The 21,138-nt window shown below is 43.8% G+C and overlaps 1 protein-coding gene across 1 annotated transcript in view; it reads left to right on the top strand.

Annotated features, from left to right (window-relative positions):
* Positions 1-979: 979 nt before the first annotated feature.
* The window catches only part of antxr2b (ANTXR cell adhesion molecule 2b), a 36,360-nt gene continuing 16,201 nt past the window's right edge, over positions 980-21,138 (top strand). Inside the window, exons 1-6 of the mRNA XM_084323999.1 lie at positions 980-1,245; positions 2,207-2,278; positions 3,439-3,510; positions 3,790-3,871; positions 5,905-6,009; positions 6,355-6,423. Coding sequence (XP_084180125.1) covers positions 1,130-1,245; positions 2,207-2,278; positions 3,439-3,510; positions 3,790-3,871; positions 5,905-6,009; positions 6,355-6,423 — 516 coding nt within the window. The 5' untranslated portion in view covers positions 980-1,129. The remainder of the gene's footprint in view (positions 1,246-2,206; positions 2,279-3,438; positions 3,511-3,789; positions 3,872-5,904; positions 6,010-6,354; positions 6,424-21,138) is intronic.

Genomic DNA, 21,138 nt, shown 5'->3' with positions numbered 1-21,138 from the left:
CCTGCCAGAGTCTTCAGGGTATTCTTGTTTACCAGAGAGGAGATCCGGTACAAGAATCTAGTTTGTTGGTTGACTTTTTTTTATTACATTGGATGCCATTTTGTCACAGGAGAGATTAGCCTCTAGGATGGAACCTAGGTAGGTAATTTCATCTTTCCTAATTGTGACAATATTGTCACCCACTGTAACTGAGATGTCGTCGGTCTTGCTGAGTTTGTTATTTGAACCGAAGAGAATGGACTCTGTTTTGCCCATGTGTAATGATAGTTTGTTATCAGCGAGCCATATGCAGATTTTGCCTAGTTCCGAGCTGAGGGCTTTTTCAACCTGTAACTTGTTCTTGTCAGAGACCAGCAGGGCTGAGTCGTCCGCAAACAGGAACAAGTTGCAGTCACAAGCTGACGACATGTCATTTGCATAAATTAGGAACAGTAGCGGTCTGCATCCCCTTAACAATTGTGGGTATTGAGCCGTACTGTATTGTACCCATTCTGCAATCTGTTAAATAAAGTTTTCATTCATTCATTCATTCATTCATTCATTCATTCATTCATTTATTCAACAGTCAAATTTCAGTTAGAGGGCTGGGGGACAGACAGTTGCAGGTGTGTGTAAACAACTCTACAACGCGAAATAGTCCTTAAAAGTAGTGAGATGGATCAAATGTGGCCTGAGTTCAAACAAAAAAATATATGGCACATTGGCACCTGGTATAGGCATGTCACATGTGTTAAAAAAAAATATGACTCTTCTACAAATCTACACACACTCTACTCTGCTTTGTCGTTCTGTCAAGTGGTGCTCGAGCGCTAGCTGGCCAGCCGGGCGCATCTCAATCCTGCGCATGCTCTGTTGCGCCCTACCCCGACCAACCTTTTATTTTTCATCTCATGACATGAGCTCATCATGAGAATACGAATACCCCCACAGGACCCCCACAGGACCCACCCATACAGCGTGTTTCTCGGGCGTGCAACAATGTCATTTCATGAAACAGGCGGAGAGTCACAACCTGCGCGCTATGACAATCATTCGAAAGGATTTACCTATTTCGCTGATGACATCAAATACGTGATTTTATAGGATTGTGCAAACTACTGACTTTATTTATGAATATACAAGCAGGATTATGGAGGGCTTATGGAGCAAAATACTTTTTCTAAGTGTTGTCATCAATTCATTATTATGTCGAGGCGAGGATGCTTCTTGCGATGGAGCTTTTGATATTTATTTTGTGTTAGATAGGTAAGTAATCAGCATGAATTATATGTTAAGTGTGTGTGTGCGCGCGTCTTGTAACGGATATTATTACATTACGGATATTATTATCCGCACGTTAATTATAAGAGATCTATCGCTCTGAATATACATGCAATGCAAACATGTCACACAAATTCACACTGACAATGTCTTGTATCCAGAGTGCAGACCCCGGGCTACGTGCTGTAGTTTTGAAAACGTTATTATTTAGGAACAACAACATGCAGCAACCCTTTTCTGTGGAAGGTCTCTGTCCTCCGTAGAAAGTCCGCCAGTCTTCTGATCCTGTCCATGTATGGCTGTGTTTGGCTCAATGTGACCCTCTGTTGATAGTGCAGGTTGGAGTGTTTGTGTTTAAAAGTGCACTATCAATCTCTATCATCTCCTGAACACCGTATCACTAGACACACACACACGCACGCACGCACACACACACACACACACACACACACACACACACACACACACACACACACACACACACACACACACACAATGTACAGTTTCTACGCCAAATGTATATACACTCTTTTTCTGGACACTTTTGTATCACAAACAGTACTGTATTTGCAAATCTGATATGTCATAAATGTATAGATGTAGCAGTACTGTCTATCTGTATGTCATGTATGTTATGATGAATTGAAAATGGGGGACCCTGATGTAAACAAGACGAAAGTCTTTCTCTGGTCTGCATCCCCTTAACAATTGTATGTATTGAGCTGTACTCTATTGTACCCATTCTGCAATCTGTTAATAAACTTTTCAATCAATCAATCACACACACACTCTCTGTTTCTGCTCTTGTGGTTCTGAATGCTAATGTACTTGCTTCAAGTTCAGAGTTTCCTTGGTTCTATGTGTTCTCTGTGGTGTTGTTAGTAACGTGTTACAGCATTAGGTGTATTGGATGTATCAATCTGATGCTCCCTGACTGTCTCTGCAGGTCAGGGAGTGTGGCAGAGAACTGGGGAGAGATCTATGGGTTTGTGGAGCAGCTCACCAACAGGTTTGTTAGGTAAGTTAAAAAAAAAGAAATACACCTCATAAAATTATGTTCTAGTATATCGTCATGGCCTCTTCTCTTCTCATCTCCCCTGTACGATCATGTCAATTCCATTCTATTCCATTCTTTAGAATCAGCCCTGAAGGTTAATGATTTGTAAAGCCGTTTGTTTACACAGTAAGGGAATGGTAGCGGTACATACTCAGAAAGTAGGGCATATCTAGTACAGCAGACATAACAGAGAGCCACCAACTATTCAGGAATACCCCCAGGATATGGTGGGTGTATGTATGTGTGATATTTTTAACCTTAATCACAGGGTACTAAATATAAACCAAATAGCACACACCCAAGCCAGATGGTGGTGGTGGTCGTGGTGGAGACCAGACCAGAGAGAGGAGAGGATGAGGGGAGGGCTGTGGATACAGTAGGGTAGCAATTTACACATTATAGGTCACATACAGTACTATAAGGCACCTGTCAAAACACTTTAGGTCGTTTTTTTACACATCCATTTAATCACCGGAATAAAAATCATATACATAGGCTGCTTAGACTTAGAAGGGGCACTTCATCAAATAAAAACTATGATGATCTCACATACATCAAAGAAACTCTAAACAGTTTTGCATACATTCATTTAGTTTTGACAGCTATTGAGAGGAAATTAGTTTGAATATGGCCACCAGTAATGTTGTGTTAATCACAGCTTGATGAAAGAAGAAGGTACTGCTAAATTCTTCATCTACATTATTTAATTGAGCTGTAATTAACATGACACAAGGATTCCATGTCCCCGATGACATCACCGGTGGCCATATTCAAACTAATTTACTCTCAATAACGGTCAGTGCCCCTTTAAGTGTAAAAACGATAGAGTTTGTAGTCAACAGAGTAGGGTTATTATGTTTTACACTTGTCTAGTATGTGATCCTGTGTGTGTGTGTGTGTGTGTGTGTGTGTGTGTGTGTGTGTGTGTGTGTGTGTGTGTGTGTGTGTGTGTGTGTGTGTGTGTGTGTGTGTGTGTGTGTGTGTGTGTGTGTGTGTGTGTGTGTGTGTGTGTGTGTGTGTGTGTGTGTGTGTGTGTGTGTGTGTGTGTGTGTGTGTGTGTGTGTGTGTGTGTGTGTGTGTGTGTGTGTGTGTGTGTGTGTGTGTGTGTGTGTGTGTTTCAGTCCAAGGATGAGGGTGTCTTTCATCGTCTTCTCCTCCAGAGCAGAAGTGATCCTCCCACTGACTGGAGACAGGTACCATCTTCTCTCTCTTTCTCTCTCTCTCTGCCCCTCACCCCCATCAACATTAATGTATTCTCTCCTTGCACCCCCCCCGCCCCCCCACACACACACACAAATATGTATATTTATTTAATCTGTGTTAGACATGTTTGAGTTTTCTCTGCTCTATAGGGTTAGGGTGTATTTATTTAATCTGTGTCAGATATGTTTGAGTTTGCTCTATTTCTAGGATTAGGGTGTATATTTATTTAATATGCATCAGACATCTTTGTGTTTTTTTCTTGTTCTTAGGTCTGTGATTGAGGAAGGTCTGCAACAGCTGAGCCACGTCAAGCCTGCAGGTGAAACCTACATGCACGAGGGTATAAAAGCGGTATGTCTACGGCCTTGGTTGGGAGGACCATAGCTTCCTAATGCCCCTTTTTCACAGCAGATATTTGGACATAATGTAACGGCTGGTACCGCGAGGCGCAGTCACGATGGACTTCAGATGTTGTGAAGTGACTGTGGCGAGTAGCGGTGCTATGGGTTAAACTCACTCTCACCCTTAACTCATTCAGCGCCAGTCACGATGATAGTCGGGTTAACTCGCCGACCGTTCAGCGCCAGACCCGAGTATAGTCGGGTTTTAATTGTTATTTCTTTTATTAGCGATATCCATTCATTTTCATCCATCCAGCCTGATGTTATCGTTGGGAATGGGTCTGAGCTCGCAAAAGGGTAAATACCGCCACCTACGCCTTCCAGCTGGTGTTGCACCCCATTGGGAATGGTGTAGTTTATTTTCTGGGACGATCCGAGCCGTGCGGGCAGGGTTTAGGTGCTCAGGCGAGGTAGGCCTTTGCAACGATAGCATTGAACAGTAACCCCGCCCGCCCGTCAGTGTGTAACGGTCGGTAATGTGGTACGGACCTCTGCGAGCAGTATTTGGAATGGTGATCAAATAATTGGATTATTTCTTTTGCATTACATCAGATTCAAGGTAAGAACACTATATATAAATTTGATCGTTGATCTGATATTTATTTCTACCCCGATCGACGCTGTCTCTGTGTGTATGTGTGGCTGTGTGCCGTTGGTGGCAGGAGGGGGGGGGGGGAGCCCTGCGGTCCAGGGTTCTTTTCACTCTTGCACGAGGAAGGATAATAATGATGATCTAGTGTTGATTTCAGGAAGATTCGATAATCAGGCGAAAAATGACAATGTGTTTTGTGTATTCCACTAAAGGGCTATTATCGTGTCTTTTCCTGGGATTACTAGAAATCACCAAAACTATACTCGTATTCAAAATGGTATCAAACGGAAATGAACCGATGAAAAAACAATCCGTTTTGTACATGTTGACTGGAAGCAACTCACTGATAATCGACGGGTGTATTAGACCCATAGCTATAATTTAAGATATATTTTAAGCACTCGCAAATCTCGCAGTCCCCCCATTGATTAAAGCGGTGGCGTTCTAGCGCCATCTCGCGGATTAAGCTCCGGCGCTGAATGAGTTAAAAGACACATAGACACGTTGCAAAGCAGTGAGTTCACTTCTTGGTATAGCGGCCTGTGCTGTAGCCCGCGGTGCGGCAGACCACAGGTTCGAAACTCCCCCGGGGCATCGAAGTTTAAGGTGACGATATGACAACCGTTACATTGGTGCCGTGACCCGGATGCCTTGGGTGGAGTGGAGTTAGTTTAAGGGGGGTGAGTGTAACGGATGGTACTGCGAGGTGCAGTATGATATGACAACCGTTACACATAGATGGGTAAACACAGCTGTAACTGTAATGTTGTGTTTGCTCCATGTAGGTGTGGTAGTGTTGGGCGGGGCTCTGGTATTGTCTATGCTGGCTCACTGACATGGCTTACTGGTACACCTATACTGTAAATGGAACGGGAGCCATTGCCTTGAAATTCATTCAAATTCAAGTGGCCATGGCACCACAAGGATGGTCACCAGGCTACTTCCGTGTGATCGCTCTAATCACCATCTGGTGCACCAATCAAAGTGAAGCATACCAGACTCCCTTCTGCTAGCTACATCAGAGAACCAATCAATCAAACAGATAGGGGGGCGGCCAGAGACTGCTTTACCTTTAAACTGATAAAATCACAGGCAATGCTGCATGTAGCTGTAATATGTGGTCCTATATATGCCCAATGAGAGCGTGTCACTAACACTGCCAAGCTTAGAGTTTGTTTCCCAATGGACCCATACATGTACCAACAAAATGTATAAAGTACTTATTATTCAGCACCGTGAAGGGCTTTGGAAATAAGCATCCAGATGGTATGATGTTAATTCTATACCAACTAATGATCTGAGAATGGATCGTTTATGGTTCCCTCCTCCTCCTCCTCCTCCTCCTCCTCCTCCTCCTCCTCCTCCTCCTCCTCCTCTTCCTCCTCCTCCAGGCTTCAGACCAGATGAAGGCTCAGACCACCAGGTCCTCTAGCATCATCATAGCTCTGACTGATGGGAAGCTGGAAGTCTTCCCTTATGATTACACTGTAAAGGAGGTAACACATACACACACATAATACAAAGACACAAATGCATGAACACACACATACAATAAATGTGCATGGACAGCAGTTGGGGGTTAAGTGCCTTGCTCAAGGGCATTTCAGCGGTTGGTACTGAGGGACGGGAGAGAGTTATTCATTCACTTCCCCGCCCACATTTTTCCTGCCAGTCTGGGGTATCGAACCGGTCACAAGACTGCTTCTCTAACTTGTAGACCACCGCTGCCCCCCCAAATACCCCAAGATTAATCAAAAAGATGAACCTCTGATTTCAACAATGAAGACAGAGTATATGAACATCCAAGTCTAATGTGTCCTACCTACCTGTATACTCTTCAGGCAGATAAAGCCAGAGGTTATGGTGCCAGGGTTTACTGTGTGGGCGTCAAGGACTTTGACCCTAAACAGGTAGGTGGCCTTTCTTTGTTCTCGGTTTGCTATATTTTGCTCTGCTCTAAATCAGGGGTTCTCAAACAGTTTTGTGTCGAGGACGATGTTGTCTCAGGGGCCCCCATCTGAGAAGATGTTTGTTGGTGGATACGATTTAGTCCAGAATTCTGTCGCTGAAATAACAATGGAGAAAGACCTACCATCAAAGTAGTCACTTTTATATTTTCTCTCATTTGACTATTGGCTCTATTTGACAGAGGACCCCCTGGAACTCCCTCATGGACCCCTGGTTGAGAACCACTGCTTGAAACGTATATCTTTCACACCACTACTGCTGTTTACTGTCACTTATAACTCACATTATAGATATCCGTTTCTATTACAGATATACTGTAGAGTTTGTTTGCCATGGGGAAGAGTCACTGGGACCATAGGTGTTGTTTTTCAGCAAGCTATCCTATATTCTGAAATGTCCAAACAAAGGGAATTTTGATTAGCAGCAAGTCGTTTGAAGTTCTCGGAACAATGGGAACATTGAATTATTAATAAATCATGAATGCATTTATTTGATCTGTTTTTATATAAGCACACCAAACGTGTTGTAAATCTCACATCCTAAGTGACCATATAGAAAAGTCATAGGCACACCTGTAGGGTATCATCTCTGAAATATTTTCTTTTGGTAAGGTTTTTTTTACCCAATTTGTATGCAACAAGTGCACATGTAGATCAAATTGAATTGTATCTAAATTGATTGTGTGTGTTTTTGCAATCTCACATGCCATGTACACTATTGAACACACTTGGAAATGAGGGTCCCCCTCAATCACTCCCGAGTTTAAATAATGTATAAATAAAGACATGAGGACACTAACTGTATTAGCATTGGCTATTAGTCTCTAGTCACAGACTGTGTGTGTGTGTGTGTGTGTGTGTGTGTGTGTGTGTGTGTGTGTGTGTGTGTGTGTGTGTGTGACTGTGTGTGTGTGTGTGTGGGGAGCATGTCTATGTTCCCCGGGTCCTATGTTCCCCGATTGATTGATTGATTGATTGATTGAAAATTTTAGACCACCAGCCCTGATTCCAAACCTTAGCCAACTTCGAAAGAGGGCCTAAGCTTAACCAGTTCGAAACAAGGCGGACATTAATAATTAATAAAATAATAAAAATTAATAAAATGTTCAATCAATTAATCAATCAATCGGGGAACATAGGACCCGGGGAACATAGGGATGATCCCTGTGTGTGTGTGTGTGTGTGTGTGTGTGTGTGTGTGTGTGTGTGTGTGTGTGTGTGTGTGTTTATGCGTGCATGTGCATGTGTGTGTGTGTGTGTGTGTGCCTGTGCCTGTGCACTAACTGATTTGTTGTTGTTCTCTAGTTGCACACATACAGGAAGACGCTAACTATATTACTGTTGCTTATTGGTTATCTAGTCGCAGACTGAGATATAACCCAATGTCCACCTTAAGGGCAGCCTGTCTGAATGATGACACCACGTCCACCGCAGTGACCTGATGTTTAAGACCTGTGTTAGACCTGTGTTTACCCTGCGATGACATGTCAAAATGGCTGCTCTGAAAAGGGCCTATTGCTGTGCTCTTTTGTGGGCAGGGACACAGGAAGAACAACACTGGAGATATCCCTTGCATGCTAAGTAAAAACTAAGTAAAAAAAAAAAAAGTGTTTACAGAATGCTTTGATCTCTATCCCCCGGGACATTCAAGCCATTTCAGATATCTAATCTGCTTCCTCTGAATTATCGCGTAATACACACAGGTTACTCTGATTGGCCCATCAGTCACATCTAGCTGCATTTACATTTTCTTTGCATATCCAAAATCAATGATCTTGTTTACATGTTGCATGTGTCCCCACGGGACATGTTGCATGTATCCCAATGTACCCAACCCCCCCCACCCAACCTCCTCCAATGTACAGTTTCTACGTCAAATGTATATACTCCCTTTTCTTGACTCCTTCTGTATCACAAACAGTACTGTATTTGCAAATCTGGTATGTCATAAATGTATAGATGTAGCAGTACTGACTATCTGTATGTCATGTATGTCATATATGTCTATATGAATTGAAAATGGGGGACCCTGATGGAAACAAGACAAACGTCTTTCTCAGGTCTGCATCCCCTTAACAATTGTATGTATTGAGCCGTACTGTATTGTACCCATTCTGCAATCTGTTAAATAAAGTTTTCATTCATTCATTCATTTTCATGCGCCTGCTTGGATAAATGACTCTAATGCGACATCTAGTGGCTGAATCTCATCTATAGCAACCTCTGTAACTCTATCTATGACAATAGTACTCAGAGTGAATCTTCCTGTTGTGGAAGAACATTTCAAAAGACGCCAGAGTTATGCATCTGCTACAAATGGTTTCAGAATAGCTTTTATGCTAAATTTGCTAAACATTCCATAATAAGTAATTTATAATTTATTGTAATTTATACATCATTGTACTGTATCTTTAATGGTTGTAGAGGTCTAGGGCTGCCCAAGGGTCCATTAGCAGGTTTCAGGAGGTCCCCAACAAAACTAAGAATAATAAAATGACACTATTATTTCAGCAATACCAAAATATTGAGCAAAGTATTTCAAAATTATTATTCTAATAATGCTCAATAAATAAGAATGCTCATTAATAATAACACTGATTATTTTCTCTACAGAATATAACGCCTAACACAGCAATTGCAATGGAGAGAGAGAATCTTGTGCAATCGTATTATTAAATTATTTACGTTGGTCTTGGACAGACTTTCAAAATGTTACCAGTGTATCATTAAATAACACCAAAAAGGGTATACTTTTCAAAAACATATCATCACCAACCACCACCTTTAGCAGGAGACAGATGTCCTGTAAGTGATCCTCCGTCAGCTTAGTGACCAGCCTGTGGTCTCTGGAGGAAGTAATTACATCATGCTCTAATTGGATAGTGCCAGCCATGCTTCCTGTTCTGCTCTCATTACACTGGGAGATGAAAGCTTTGGGTTCCGGCCAGTCATTAAGCCTGCTACTCCCCAGACACACATTGGGGGAGAACTGAACTGAAGATATGTCACCAAAGCTCCTCACAGACACTAATTTTTTTTTTAAAGATTTATTTTTTGGCGTTTTATCGCGTTATTACTACTGGGCAGTCCAGTAGGGAGAGACAGAGGAGAAATGGGAGACAGAGTGGGGGGAAGACATTCGGGAAATAACGACGGATTCGGGAATCGAACCCGGGTCGCCCGTGTCGCGGCTGAGCGCGCTATGTGGTTCGCCACTGGGGCGCCCCACAGACACTAAATTAACTTAACAAAATTAACTTGCAATGGGCCTGGTCTACAAGATACACTACACCACACAGGTACCCATGTACATGTCAAAATACTTCCCAAAGGTCAGTGAATACCACGCCCACAACACCAGAGGGAGTTCCACAAATCATGTACAACCCAGATTCGGCTCAAACAAGGGACTAAACACATTTCGCAATTATGCCACAACAATGTGGAACGCCCTACCCACAGCCATAAAAATATGTGAATCCCTACCCACATTAAAACCGCTCTTAAAGAGCACCTACGGGAGACTGCAATTCGAAACTGGCCACCGTAAATGTCCAACCCCCCCCCCCCCCCCCCCGGCCACCCCCACCCCCTCCTAATGGACAGTCTCCTCCCCACCTTATGTATTTCTCTCCCCACCCTTTGTATATTTTTTCTCCCACCCACCCACCCCCTCCTAATGTACAGTATCCTCCCCATCATATGTATATATTCTCTGTTAGGATCTATGGGTAACAGTACTGTATATTTGCATATCGTATATGTCACAAATGTAACAGTACTATATACCTGTATGTCATGTATGTCCCTATGCCATAAATGTCATGATGTCATGTATGTTGTGTATGTCATAAATGTCACTATGAATTGAAAATGGGGGACCCTGATGTAAACAAGACAAACATCTTTCTCTGGTCTGCATCCCCTTAACAATTGTGTGTATTGAGCCGTACTCAGTGGCGGACTGGCCATCGGGACGTTCGGGACGAATCCCGATGGGCCGGAACCAAAGTGGGCTGGTCAAAAAAAAAAAAAAAAATTATATGTTTTTTTTTTTTTTTTTTTTTTACTTTTTTTTTTGCCAGTGTGTGGGCCAGTGTGTGGGCCACTAATGTGGGCCGGTGTGTGGGCCAGTGTGTGGGCCAGTGTGTGAGTCGGTGTGTGGGCCACTAATGTGGGCCAGTGTGTGGGCCGGTGTGTGGGCCAGTGTGTGAGTCGGTGTGTGGGCCACTAATGTGGGCCAGTGTGTGGGCCGGTGTGTGGGCCAGTGTGTGAGTCGGTGTGTGGGCCACTAATGTGGGCCAGTGTGTGGGCCGGTGTGTGGGCCAGTATGTGGGCCAGTGTGTGGGCCAGTATGTGGGCCAGTGTGGGCCAGTGTGTGGGCCGTATGTGGGCCGGTGTGTGGGCCGGTGTGTGGGCCAGTGTGTGGGCCGGCAATAAAACAATAAACAAGTTGCATAAACTAAATCAGATTAAAAATGATCACAGTTCTGGTTTGCCTTAAAATGCAGTTTAAGATGGGTCTTGAACATGGAGTATGTAGGGCACTCTCTAATCACAACTGGTAGGCTATTCCAGTAGTTACCACCTTTTGATTTGAAATCTTTATTTCGAACATGCAATGAATACAAACAAACAATAACAAAAGCAAAACACAACTCAATCTACATGTTCGAAAAGGAGTAGGAAGAAGTATACACTTATTTAATCCTACCCCCTTTCCACTACTCAAATGAGTGTACTATTTTAAAATATAAAAAAGAAAAAAATATATATAACAGAGAACACAGTTTTTGCAAAGGTAGTATACCGAAAAGGCACCTTACAGTCCCCTCTACTGATGGCCCTGGTGGTAATGCCAGTGTCTGCTTTCTGTTGGATGAACTCATTCAATGGGGGAGGGGCAAGTCCATGCAGAACCTTGTACATGAAGCAAGTATATTTGAAAACTTGGAAATTCTCGAAACTTAGCATGTTATGTTTTTCTAAAACATTACAGTGATGAAATTAAATTGGTTTCCTATCAAATACTTTTATGGCTTTTTTGTAGAGTAATTATATTGGTGTAAGAGTAGTGACATATGAAAGAGACCAGTTGATAAAACAGTACTCGATGTGTGATAAAATCATTGAATGCAGAAACATCCTTGCAGCATTAACTGGCAGGCAGGGCCTGATCTGCCTGAAGTTTTCGATGTTAAACTTGACTGTGTTTGTCACTTTCTTTACATTACTTTTTGAAGGTCAATGTAGAGTCCAATGTGACCCCAAGATACTTGAATTAATGTACGATGTCCAGCTCCGCTTCTCCCAGAAACACATCAGAGTGAGTGACTTCTACTGGTGACTTTGTGAACATCATACACACTGTTTTCTTGGTGTTAAGTGAAAGACATTCTTTTGTTAGCCAGTCTTGAATGAGACATGAGACATCAGTGAATGAGATTCACGTTTCCTCCCAACCGCGAGTAGGCCTAGAAGCGCAGAAATGTAGAACACAAAAAAAAGAAAGGGTGGAGCTGAAAAAGCTAGAATTAAAAAACTAAAATTGCTAGTAAAAGACGCAGAACAATGTTCTAAAATTACAGACATGCTTAGTAGAGGAAGGGCTGGCGTTAGAGTAGCTGCTGCTGCTAATGATGATGAAGTTCAAGTGGAAGGAACCAACAGTGCAGTAGCCTAGTGCATATTCTACTGTTGGTGTCTGCCGGTTCATGAGGGCTAGCTAGCCTATACTAGCTCTTGCAGTGATTTCAGTCATTCTATTACAAGACAATGTGCTTTCCGTATTCCTGATTCCTTACAGCACGTGGACGTAAATAGTCGTGACTCGTGAAGTTTTTTTCTCTGACTAAAAGTTTAGTTAGCAATGTTAGGACTAGTGCCCACCACAGCAACAGAAGCTAAAGTGCTAACCTAGAGAGCCAATCAGAACCTAGGACGGGCTGCAAATTAATCTGCTACTAATATTATAATAGTAAATACTAAAATAAAATACTATTATGTTCCCTTCCAAATTTTCATGTTGATATAATATTGGTAATCTAATTGATTGAATTGTTGTGCCTTAGAATTCCCAACTGTTAGCCATGTTCTCGATCTGTATATGATTAGTCTCATCTACATGTTTGTAAATAACCACAGCTAACTAGCTTAAGCTAACAACTAGGTCAACTACTACCCCATAGTTAAACAAATGTGATTGCATATAACGGCTAACTGCTACAGCTAAGTTGGTAGTTAGCCTATTCCATTAATGTTGAATGTATTTATGAAGGTTGTTGATGGTGGTTGGCGCTGAATAGCAGACATGATTCCGTCAGTCTGCCACAGGGCAGCTGTGTTTGCTGATGCTGCTCACGACCACCAGTAGCATATGACTGTGTGAGTGTGAATGCAGACAGACAGACAGACATTATTATGGTGTAGTTAATACTTCATGTATCCTTAATCCCTAGGCTAATGAGGCACTAAGATGTTAGTAAAAAAAAAACATATGCCAATGACAGGAAGTAACGGTATATGTGTGTGTGTGGGTGTGTGTGTGTGTGTGTGTGTGTGTGCACTGTGCACAAGTGCACATCTAGGGGCGGGGTGTAGATTTGGTCTCCCTGATGTTGACTCCTTAGCCACAGCCTTGGGTTGTTTAATACTGGACAAGTGTTTCATAACGGCCGGTGCGTGGGCCGGTGCGTGGGCCGGTGCGTGGGCCGGTGTGTGGGCTGGTGCGTCTGAATGTCCCGGGCTGAATTTGTGTCCCAGTCCGCCACCGGCCGTACTGTATTGTACCCATTCTGCAATCTGTTAAATTAAGTTTTCATTCATTCATTCATTCATTAATTAATTCATTCATTCATTCAACTTAGAAACCAGCATTAATAAAATGGCTAATGTCGGGGGGTTTTGAATCTAATATTCTTTTGGTATTTGTGTTCCTTACAAAGACGGCAAGAATTGTCTACCGACATACTAACTACATACAGTAGCTAGCTAGCTTCCTCTTCAGCGATCTACCGCCATTGTAACTACATACAGTAGCTAGCTTCCTCTTCAGCCATTGTAACTACATACAGTAGTTAGCTTCCTCTTCAGCCATTGTATCTGTTGAAGTTAGATGTTATGTATGATTGCATGTAACTGTCTAACTGTTTCCACAAGAGGGCGCTATAGGCATAGCTATTGTAGCTGACGCCAGGTGAGAAGTATGAAAGGAGATGTTACCTCCCCCTTCACTCTTTCTTCCTGGACTCATGTGTACTGTTGGGTGCAATGTGAAATAAACCACGCCAAAGGCTAAAGAGAAACCTTGTCGTCATGAACACATTATTGTCGCTCCATAGCTGACTCTGTAAACAGGTTATGGGCCCAGATCACACAGGGGCGAAATAATAAGGGTAGCAAGTTTAGCTGAAGTATAGGCTAGTTTAGCACCGGGAGCACCGCGTGGCTAAAGCTAAGCTAACGGGAGCTAAAGCTATGCCTACCATCAAAAAGGGATGGCGACCAAAGGAAGGAGCAAATGGCCCTTGTTCAACGGAAGAGCAGAGGACTATGAGCTCTGGGAAGAGCGAATGTTGTGCTGCATGCACGGTGTGGGACTGAAGACAACGATCTTGACGGCCCCCACGGGAGAAGTAACGGCGGCCGCGCGAGCCCTGGACACCAAGCAAAATGCCGACGCATACTGCGAGTTAGCACCACTGCTAGACGACACAAGCTTGGGGCTGATATTCCGCGACACTAAGGACAAAGGCAGAGAGAGCCTGAAAGTGTTGAGAGAACATTATATCGGACGGGGAAGACCCCGAATCGTATTCCTCTACATAACACTAACCGCGCTGAAGAAGGCGCACACCGAGACTGTGACCGAATACGTCATCAGAGCTGAGCAGATCATTACGGCGCTTAAGAGTGCAGGAGAAGCACCAAGCGATGGACTAATGATGGCGATGGTTATGAGAGGACTACCGGAGCTGTACAAACCGTTCACACTACTGGTGACACACGGTTCAGCGGACATGTCGCTGGGAGAGTTCAAGGCCAAGTTGCGGAACTTTGAGGCCTCAGAAGACACACACCCAGTCGCCACGGAGGCGGGAGAGAGGGTGCTGAAGGCCCTGGCGGCACAGAGAGAGAAGACCAGACCCACGACGGAGCTGGCGTGTTGGCGATGCGGAGAAAAAGGGCACCGGAAAGATAACTGCACAAAGACTGTTTGGTGTAGCTTCTGCAAATCCACGGGGCACACAGACAAAGTGTGCATAAAGAAACGCGACCAGAGCGCACAGTACGCGCATGGACAAGATGGCGGCTGTGGACAAGATGGCGACGACGGTGGACGTGAGACGAGTCGAGATGACGCCCGGAGAGTAGCGGGACGAGAGGACTTCAACTTCGGGGCGCAGACAGCGTACGTCACCCAGCCAGCGCAGCAGCAGCAGGCCCAAAGGAAGGGACTGATCGTGGACACAGGTGCGTCGTCCCACGTCACCAACGACAGGAATCGATTCAAGAACTTTGACAACACCTTCGAGCCGGAGAGACACAGCATGGAGCTGGCAGACGGGAAGCGCACTTACGGGTTGGCGCAAGGGAGAGGAGACGCACAGGTATGCCTCATAGACAGTGAGGGGCGTCAGTGTACAGTGACGTTAAAGAACGCTCTCTACATACCCTCGTTCCCACAAGAACTATTCTCTGTAAAAATCTGCTACTGCGAACGGTGCCAAAGTGTTCTTCAATGAAGGTAAAGATGTTATTGTAGAGCCTGACGGTACGCGATTTAACATAGAGGTGTACAAGAGAATGTATTATCTACAAACAGAGTGTAATGACAACGACAAGTGTAATAATAATGATATGTGTAATGTGACTGTCAGTCACGATATTCAGACATGGCATGAGATCATGGGTCACTGTAATTACGAGGATTTACTGAAACTGCAAGCAGTGACAGAAGGCATGCACATTGAAGGTGAAAAGCGTAGACCTGACAAAGAATGTGAATTGTGCATGAAGGGGAAGTTCACTCAATCGAGAAACAGTCCCACAGAAAAAGTAAAGGTACCACTTGAGCTAGTTAATACAGATCTAGCCGGTCCAGTAAGCAACGAGTCCATAGGTGGCTTTAAATATGTACAGTCGTTTACAGATGTGCGTACAGGGGCAGTGTTTGTTTACTTTCTCAAAGCAAAGAGTGACACACTCCAGGCCACGGAGAAATTCCTTGCAGATGTAGCCCCTTATGGCAACATAAGATGCTTGAGGTCAGACAACGGAACCGAGTTCACAAATAGAGAGTTCCAATCACTGTTGAGAAGGAACAAGATAAGACACGAGACGTCATGTCCGTACTCCCCGCACCAGAACGGGGTGGCAGAGAGGGAAGGACGTACTCTTTTCGAAATGGCTAGGTGTAAGCTAATAGATGGTGACTTACCTAAGAGTCTATGACATTATGCGGTACAAGAAGCCGCTTACACCAGAAACAGGTGTTTTAATAAGCACACGGGCACCACCCCGTATACAGCACTGACGGGGAAAAAGTGTAATCTAGCTAGAATGCACAAATTTGGATCAGTGTGTTATGCTTACCAGCAGGACAGAGGAAAACTCGAGTCCAGATGTGAAAAAGGACTCTTTGTAGGGCACGACAAAGGAAGCCCCGCTTTTCTAGTCTATTATCCCGGTAAAGGGAAAGTGCAAAAACACAGGCTAGTCAAATTTGTCACAAAGACAACATGTGAGAACGAGACACAGACAGAGGAGCCAGAGCTGGACTCCAGAGTAACAGAGACACCTCAGCCTAGTGTACTTAGCACAGTCGTGCAGACAGACAGTCAGCAACCCCCAGAGGATGATGACGAGGAGCACCCGAGGGTTACGTCACGTGCCTCATGCAGTGGGAGGTATCCCTAATCGGAACACAAACCCCCAAAGTATCTGAAAGACTATGCCCGGAGAGAAAGTGACGAGGATGACAGTACACTTACCAGCATTGATTACTGCTACAGAGTAGTGAGTGGAGTACCTCAGACCTTTAAAGAGGCGATGGTGTCCCCTGAATCAAGAAAATGGGAGAGAGCAATGGATGAGGAGATGAGGTCCCTAGAGGACAACCACACCTTTACTCTAACCAAGTTACCAGAGGGCAGTGGGAGGAAAATGGGTGTACTCAATCAAAGAGGGTATTGAAGGACACGACAAGTACAAAGCCAGGTTTGTAGCTAAAGGTTACAGTCAGAGGGAGGGGATAGACTACGGTGAAACATTCTCCCCCACAGCCAATCTGACCAGTGTAAGAGTAGTGATGCAGAAAGCAGCTGAGGACAGTTTGATTTTACACCAGATGGATGTGAAGCCTACCTGCACGCACCCATATATAGGGAGATATATATGGAACAACCTGAAGGTTACGAGAAGAAAGGAGAGAAGCTAGTGTGTAAGCTAGAAAAATCCATTTACGGCCTGAAACAGTCTGGGCGAAATTGGAACGAGATGCTTCATACATGTCTCATTGAAGATCACTTCCTACAGAACCCAGTAGCCCCCTTGTGTTTACTCAAGGGAGTCAAAAGAGTCAGGAAAAGTGATAATTGTCATTTGGGTGGATGATTTGATCATCGCAGCGGACAACACTAGAAACCTAGAGCAGGTGAAAAGTATATGTTCTCCACCAGATTCAAAATGAAAGACCTAGGCAGGTTAAAGCATTTTCTAGGCATGGACTTCGAACAGTCTGCCAGTTGTGTAAAAATATCCCAGAAGAGATATGTGGAGAAGATCCTGAAACGTTTTGACATGCAAGAATGTAGGACAAGGGAAACACCATGTGATCAAAAACTAGACTACCAAGAGGATGCTCAGAAACTGACAGATGTAAAAATTTACAGAGAAGCTGTAGGTAGCCTCATTTATTTGACAACATGTACTCGCCCTGACCTATGTTTTGTAGTGAGTAAATTGTCACAGCATTTTGCTGATCCCACAGAGGAGCACTGGATTAAAGCAAAACATGTTTTTCGTTATCTCAAAGGTACAGCAGATAAACTGCTTTGTTTCAGAAAGAGCAGCGAGGGCTTAGGGCTTAAAGCCTACAGTGATGCAGATTGGGCGGCAGACGCCACAGACAGAAGAAGTACCACAGGGTATTGTGTGAGTTTGAACACAAACAGCTCACTGGTTTCGTGGAAAACAAAGAAACAGCCCACAGTGGCACTGTCAACTTGTGAAGCCGAATACATGGCTCTAGCTATGACAATACAGGAATGTATTTATCTAGAACAACTGCTTGAAGGAATGGATACCTATGTATATAAGAAAACTGTTGTTTATGAAGACAACCAGGGAACCATTGCAATTGCTAGAAACCCTGTGTGCCGACAGAAGTGTAAACATGTGGATATAAAATATCACTTCATCAGATGAGGGAAGAAAGGATGACACTTGTTTATTGTCCTACAGACGACATGGTAGCAGACGCTATGACAAAGCCTGTCTCCAAACTGAAATTGAGAAGATTTGCAGAGGTCATGTTTGGTGTGTAAATATTGCCTGTTATGTAATATTCTTTTTGATGTTCTGAACTGTATTATTTTCTTTAAAAGACGTTTTTGAAAAAAGTTGTACAGTATACAAGACAACCATAAGTGGGAGTGTTGAAGTTAGATGTTATGTATGATTGCATGTAACTGTCTAACTGTTTCCACAAGAGGGCGCTATAGGCATAGCTATTGTAGCTGACGCCAGGTGAGAAGTATAAAAGGAGATGTTACCTCCCCCTTCACTCTCTTCCTCTGTCGCTCTCACAAGAGAAGGACTCATGTGTACTGTTGGGTCCAATGTGAAATAAACCACGCCAAAGGCTAAAGAGAAACCTTGTCGTCATGAATGAATGAATGAATGAAAACTTTATTTAACAGATTGCAGAATGGGTACAATACAGTACGGCTCAATACATACAATTGTTAAGGGGATGCAGACCTGAGAAAGACGTTTGTCTTGTTTCCATCAGGGTCCCCCATTTTCAATTCATATAGACATATATGACATACATGACATACAGATAGTCAGTACTGCTACATCTATACATTTATGACATACCAGATTTGCAAATACAGTACTGTTTGTGATACAGAAGGAGTCAAGAAAAGGGAGTATATACATTTGACGTAGAAACTGTACATTGGAGGAGGTTGGGTGGGGGGGGTTGGGTACATTGGGATATTGACAACCATACTGGGTAATTTACATTGGAGGTGGTTGGGGGGGGGGGCGGGGGGGACACTGTATAAACAAGTAACACTGTACATTGAGGGGGGGGGGGGGGGGAGGAGACACTGTACAAACAAACACAATTGTACATTGAACTATTGACAAAACCATACTAGGTAAATGACTGTACATTGGAGGGGGTTGGGTTAGGATATTTACAGGGGCCAGTGTTGAATTGCAGTCTCCCGTAGGTGTCCCTTGAGAGAGGTTTTGAAAGTGGGTAGTGATCCACATTCCTTTACAGCTTTGGGTAGGGCGTTCCACATTGATGTGGCATAATTGCGAAACGTGTTTAGTCCCTTATTTGAGCCGAATCTGGGTTTAACATGATTTGTGGAGCTCCCTCTGGTGTTGTGATCGTGGTATTCACTGACCTTTGGGAAGTATTTTGACATGTACATGGGTACCTTGGTCGTGTAGTGTATCTTGTAGACCAGGCCCATTGCAAGTTGTTGTACTCTGTCGTCTACTCTAAGCCATCCTAGGTTGTCAAAGTGGGCAGGGGTGAGGTGGGTTCTAGGAGTAAGGTCAAGCAGTAGTCTGACCAGTTTGTTTTGAGATGTTTGTAATTTTGTTTTTAGCGCCTTTGAGGTGCTTTGGTACCATGAGGTGCAAGCATAGTCGTAGTACCCCTGAATGAGTGCTCCTGCCAGAGTCTTCAGGGTGTTCTTGTTTACCAGAGAGGAGATCCGGTACAAGAATCGAGTTCGTTGGTTGACTTTTTTTATTACATTGGATGCCATTTTGTCACAGGAGAGATTAGCCTCTAGGATGGAACCCAGGTAGGTAATTTCATCTTTCCTTGTGACAATATTGTCACCCACTGTAACTGAGAAGCCGTCGGTCTTGCTGAGTTTGTTATTTGAACCGAAGAGAATGGACTCTGTTTTGCCCATGTGTAATGATAGTTTGTTATCAGCGAGCCATATGCAGATTCTGCCTAGTTCCGAGCTGAGGGTTTTTTCAACCTGTAACTTGTTCTTGTCAGAGACCAGCAGGGCTGAGTCGTCCGCAAACAGGAACAAGTTGCAGTCACAAGCTGACGACATGTCATTTGCATAAATTAGGAACAGTAGCGGTCCTAGTATGCTTCCTTGTGGAACACCACAGCTCACTGTGAGGGGGGGGGATAGGGTACCGTTTACCTCCACCATCTGTTCCCTCCCCTCAAGGTAGGATTGCATCCAGCTCACTGATAGACTATCAAAACCAATTGCTATTGAACACATTATTGTCGCTCCATAGCTGACTCTGTCAACAGTAACTAGTAGCTAGCTTCCTCTTCAGCGCTCTCCTACTACTACTTTGTTGATCTGATTGGTTGAAGTTAGCAACCATCTGGTGTTACTGTGTCACTTGTTCATCAAAAGAGGTCTTTCTTCTGCCATCTGGGGACCTAAGAATCAGAATCAGAAAGGTCTTTATTGGCAAGTATACTTTTCACATACAAGGAATTTGCTTTGGACGTTACTGGTGCGACATTAGCGGACAGACATTAACAGACAGATAATACAATAAAGTGGTGGAGTAAAGTAAAAGTAGACCTCAAATGAGCTACTCAGTCTCTAGTCTCAGGACCCAAGCATATGAAGAGACATTACAGTAGAACCTCATTTATCTGAACCACATAGATCTGAACTGACCCAGGCTGATATTATGAATGGAATGGAATGAAGGGACTGCATTTATATAAAGATAATGCATTTATATTTGTATGTGTTTGTTTGTCCCCCCCTTCACCTCTGTTGCATATCTAAACACATGATATCATACAACTTTGCAACATAATTGATTGAATATGAAATATTTCAGGAGATGTCCTGTGTGCTTTCTATTATTTCAACCTTCCTCCTCGTTTGTTTAAACAAGGTTCTACTGGAGGCTACTCCTGTTACCATGTGGGGGGTACCAAGGCCTCACACGGCCTTCATCAGAGCATTACAAAGTGTGTTTCATTACATTGTGATGCCCTGGTGAAGGCTGTGTGAGGCTGACGCATGTTTTTTTTTATTGTTCTATTATGAACTGGCCTAATCATCAAAGCGTTTTAACTTCTGGAAGAGTTGGATTAGTTTATTCAGATTGTTGATGCATTTCCCACTCCTTGGACCAAACCAGTATTAGAACGTCCCCTGTTGTTGAACCAGTCTCCCCACATTTTAATCCATGAAGTTGTTTTTCAGGTTTAATCAAGTTTGAGTTGAGGTGGGGCCATGTTAGCACCGTCCTCCTCACCAGGCTCTTTGAGTTGAGGTGGGGCCATGTTAGCACCGTCCTCCTCACCAGGCTCTTTGAGTTGAGGTGGGGCCATGTTAGCACCGTCCTCCTCACCAGGCTCTTTGAGTTGAGGTGGGGCCATGTTAGCACTGTCCTCCTCACCAGGCT

This window comes from Notolepis coatsorum (assembly GCF_963971535.1).
Source record: "Notolepis coatsorum genome assembly, chromosome: 11".
Taxonomy (NCBI): domain Eukaryota; kingdom Metazoa; phylum Chordata; class Actinopteri; order Aulopiformes; family Paralepididae; genus Notolepis; species Notolepis coatsorum.
The sequence above is the reverse complement of the archived record's forward strand: the minus strand, read 5'-3'. Positions and strand labels throughout refer to the sequence as shown.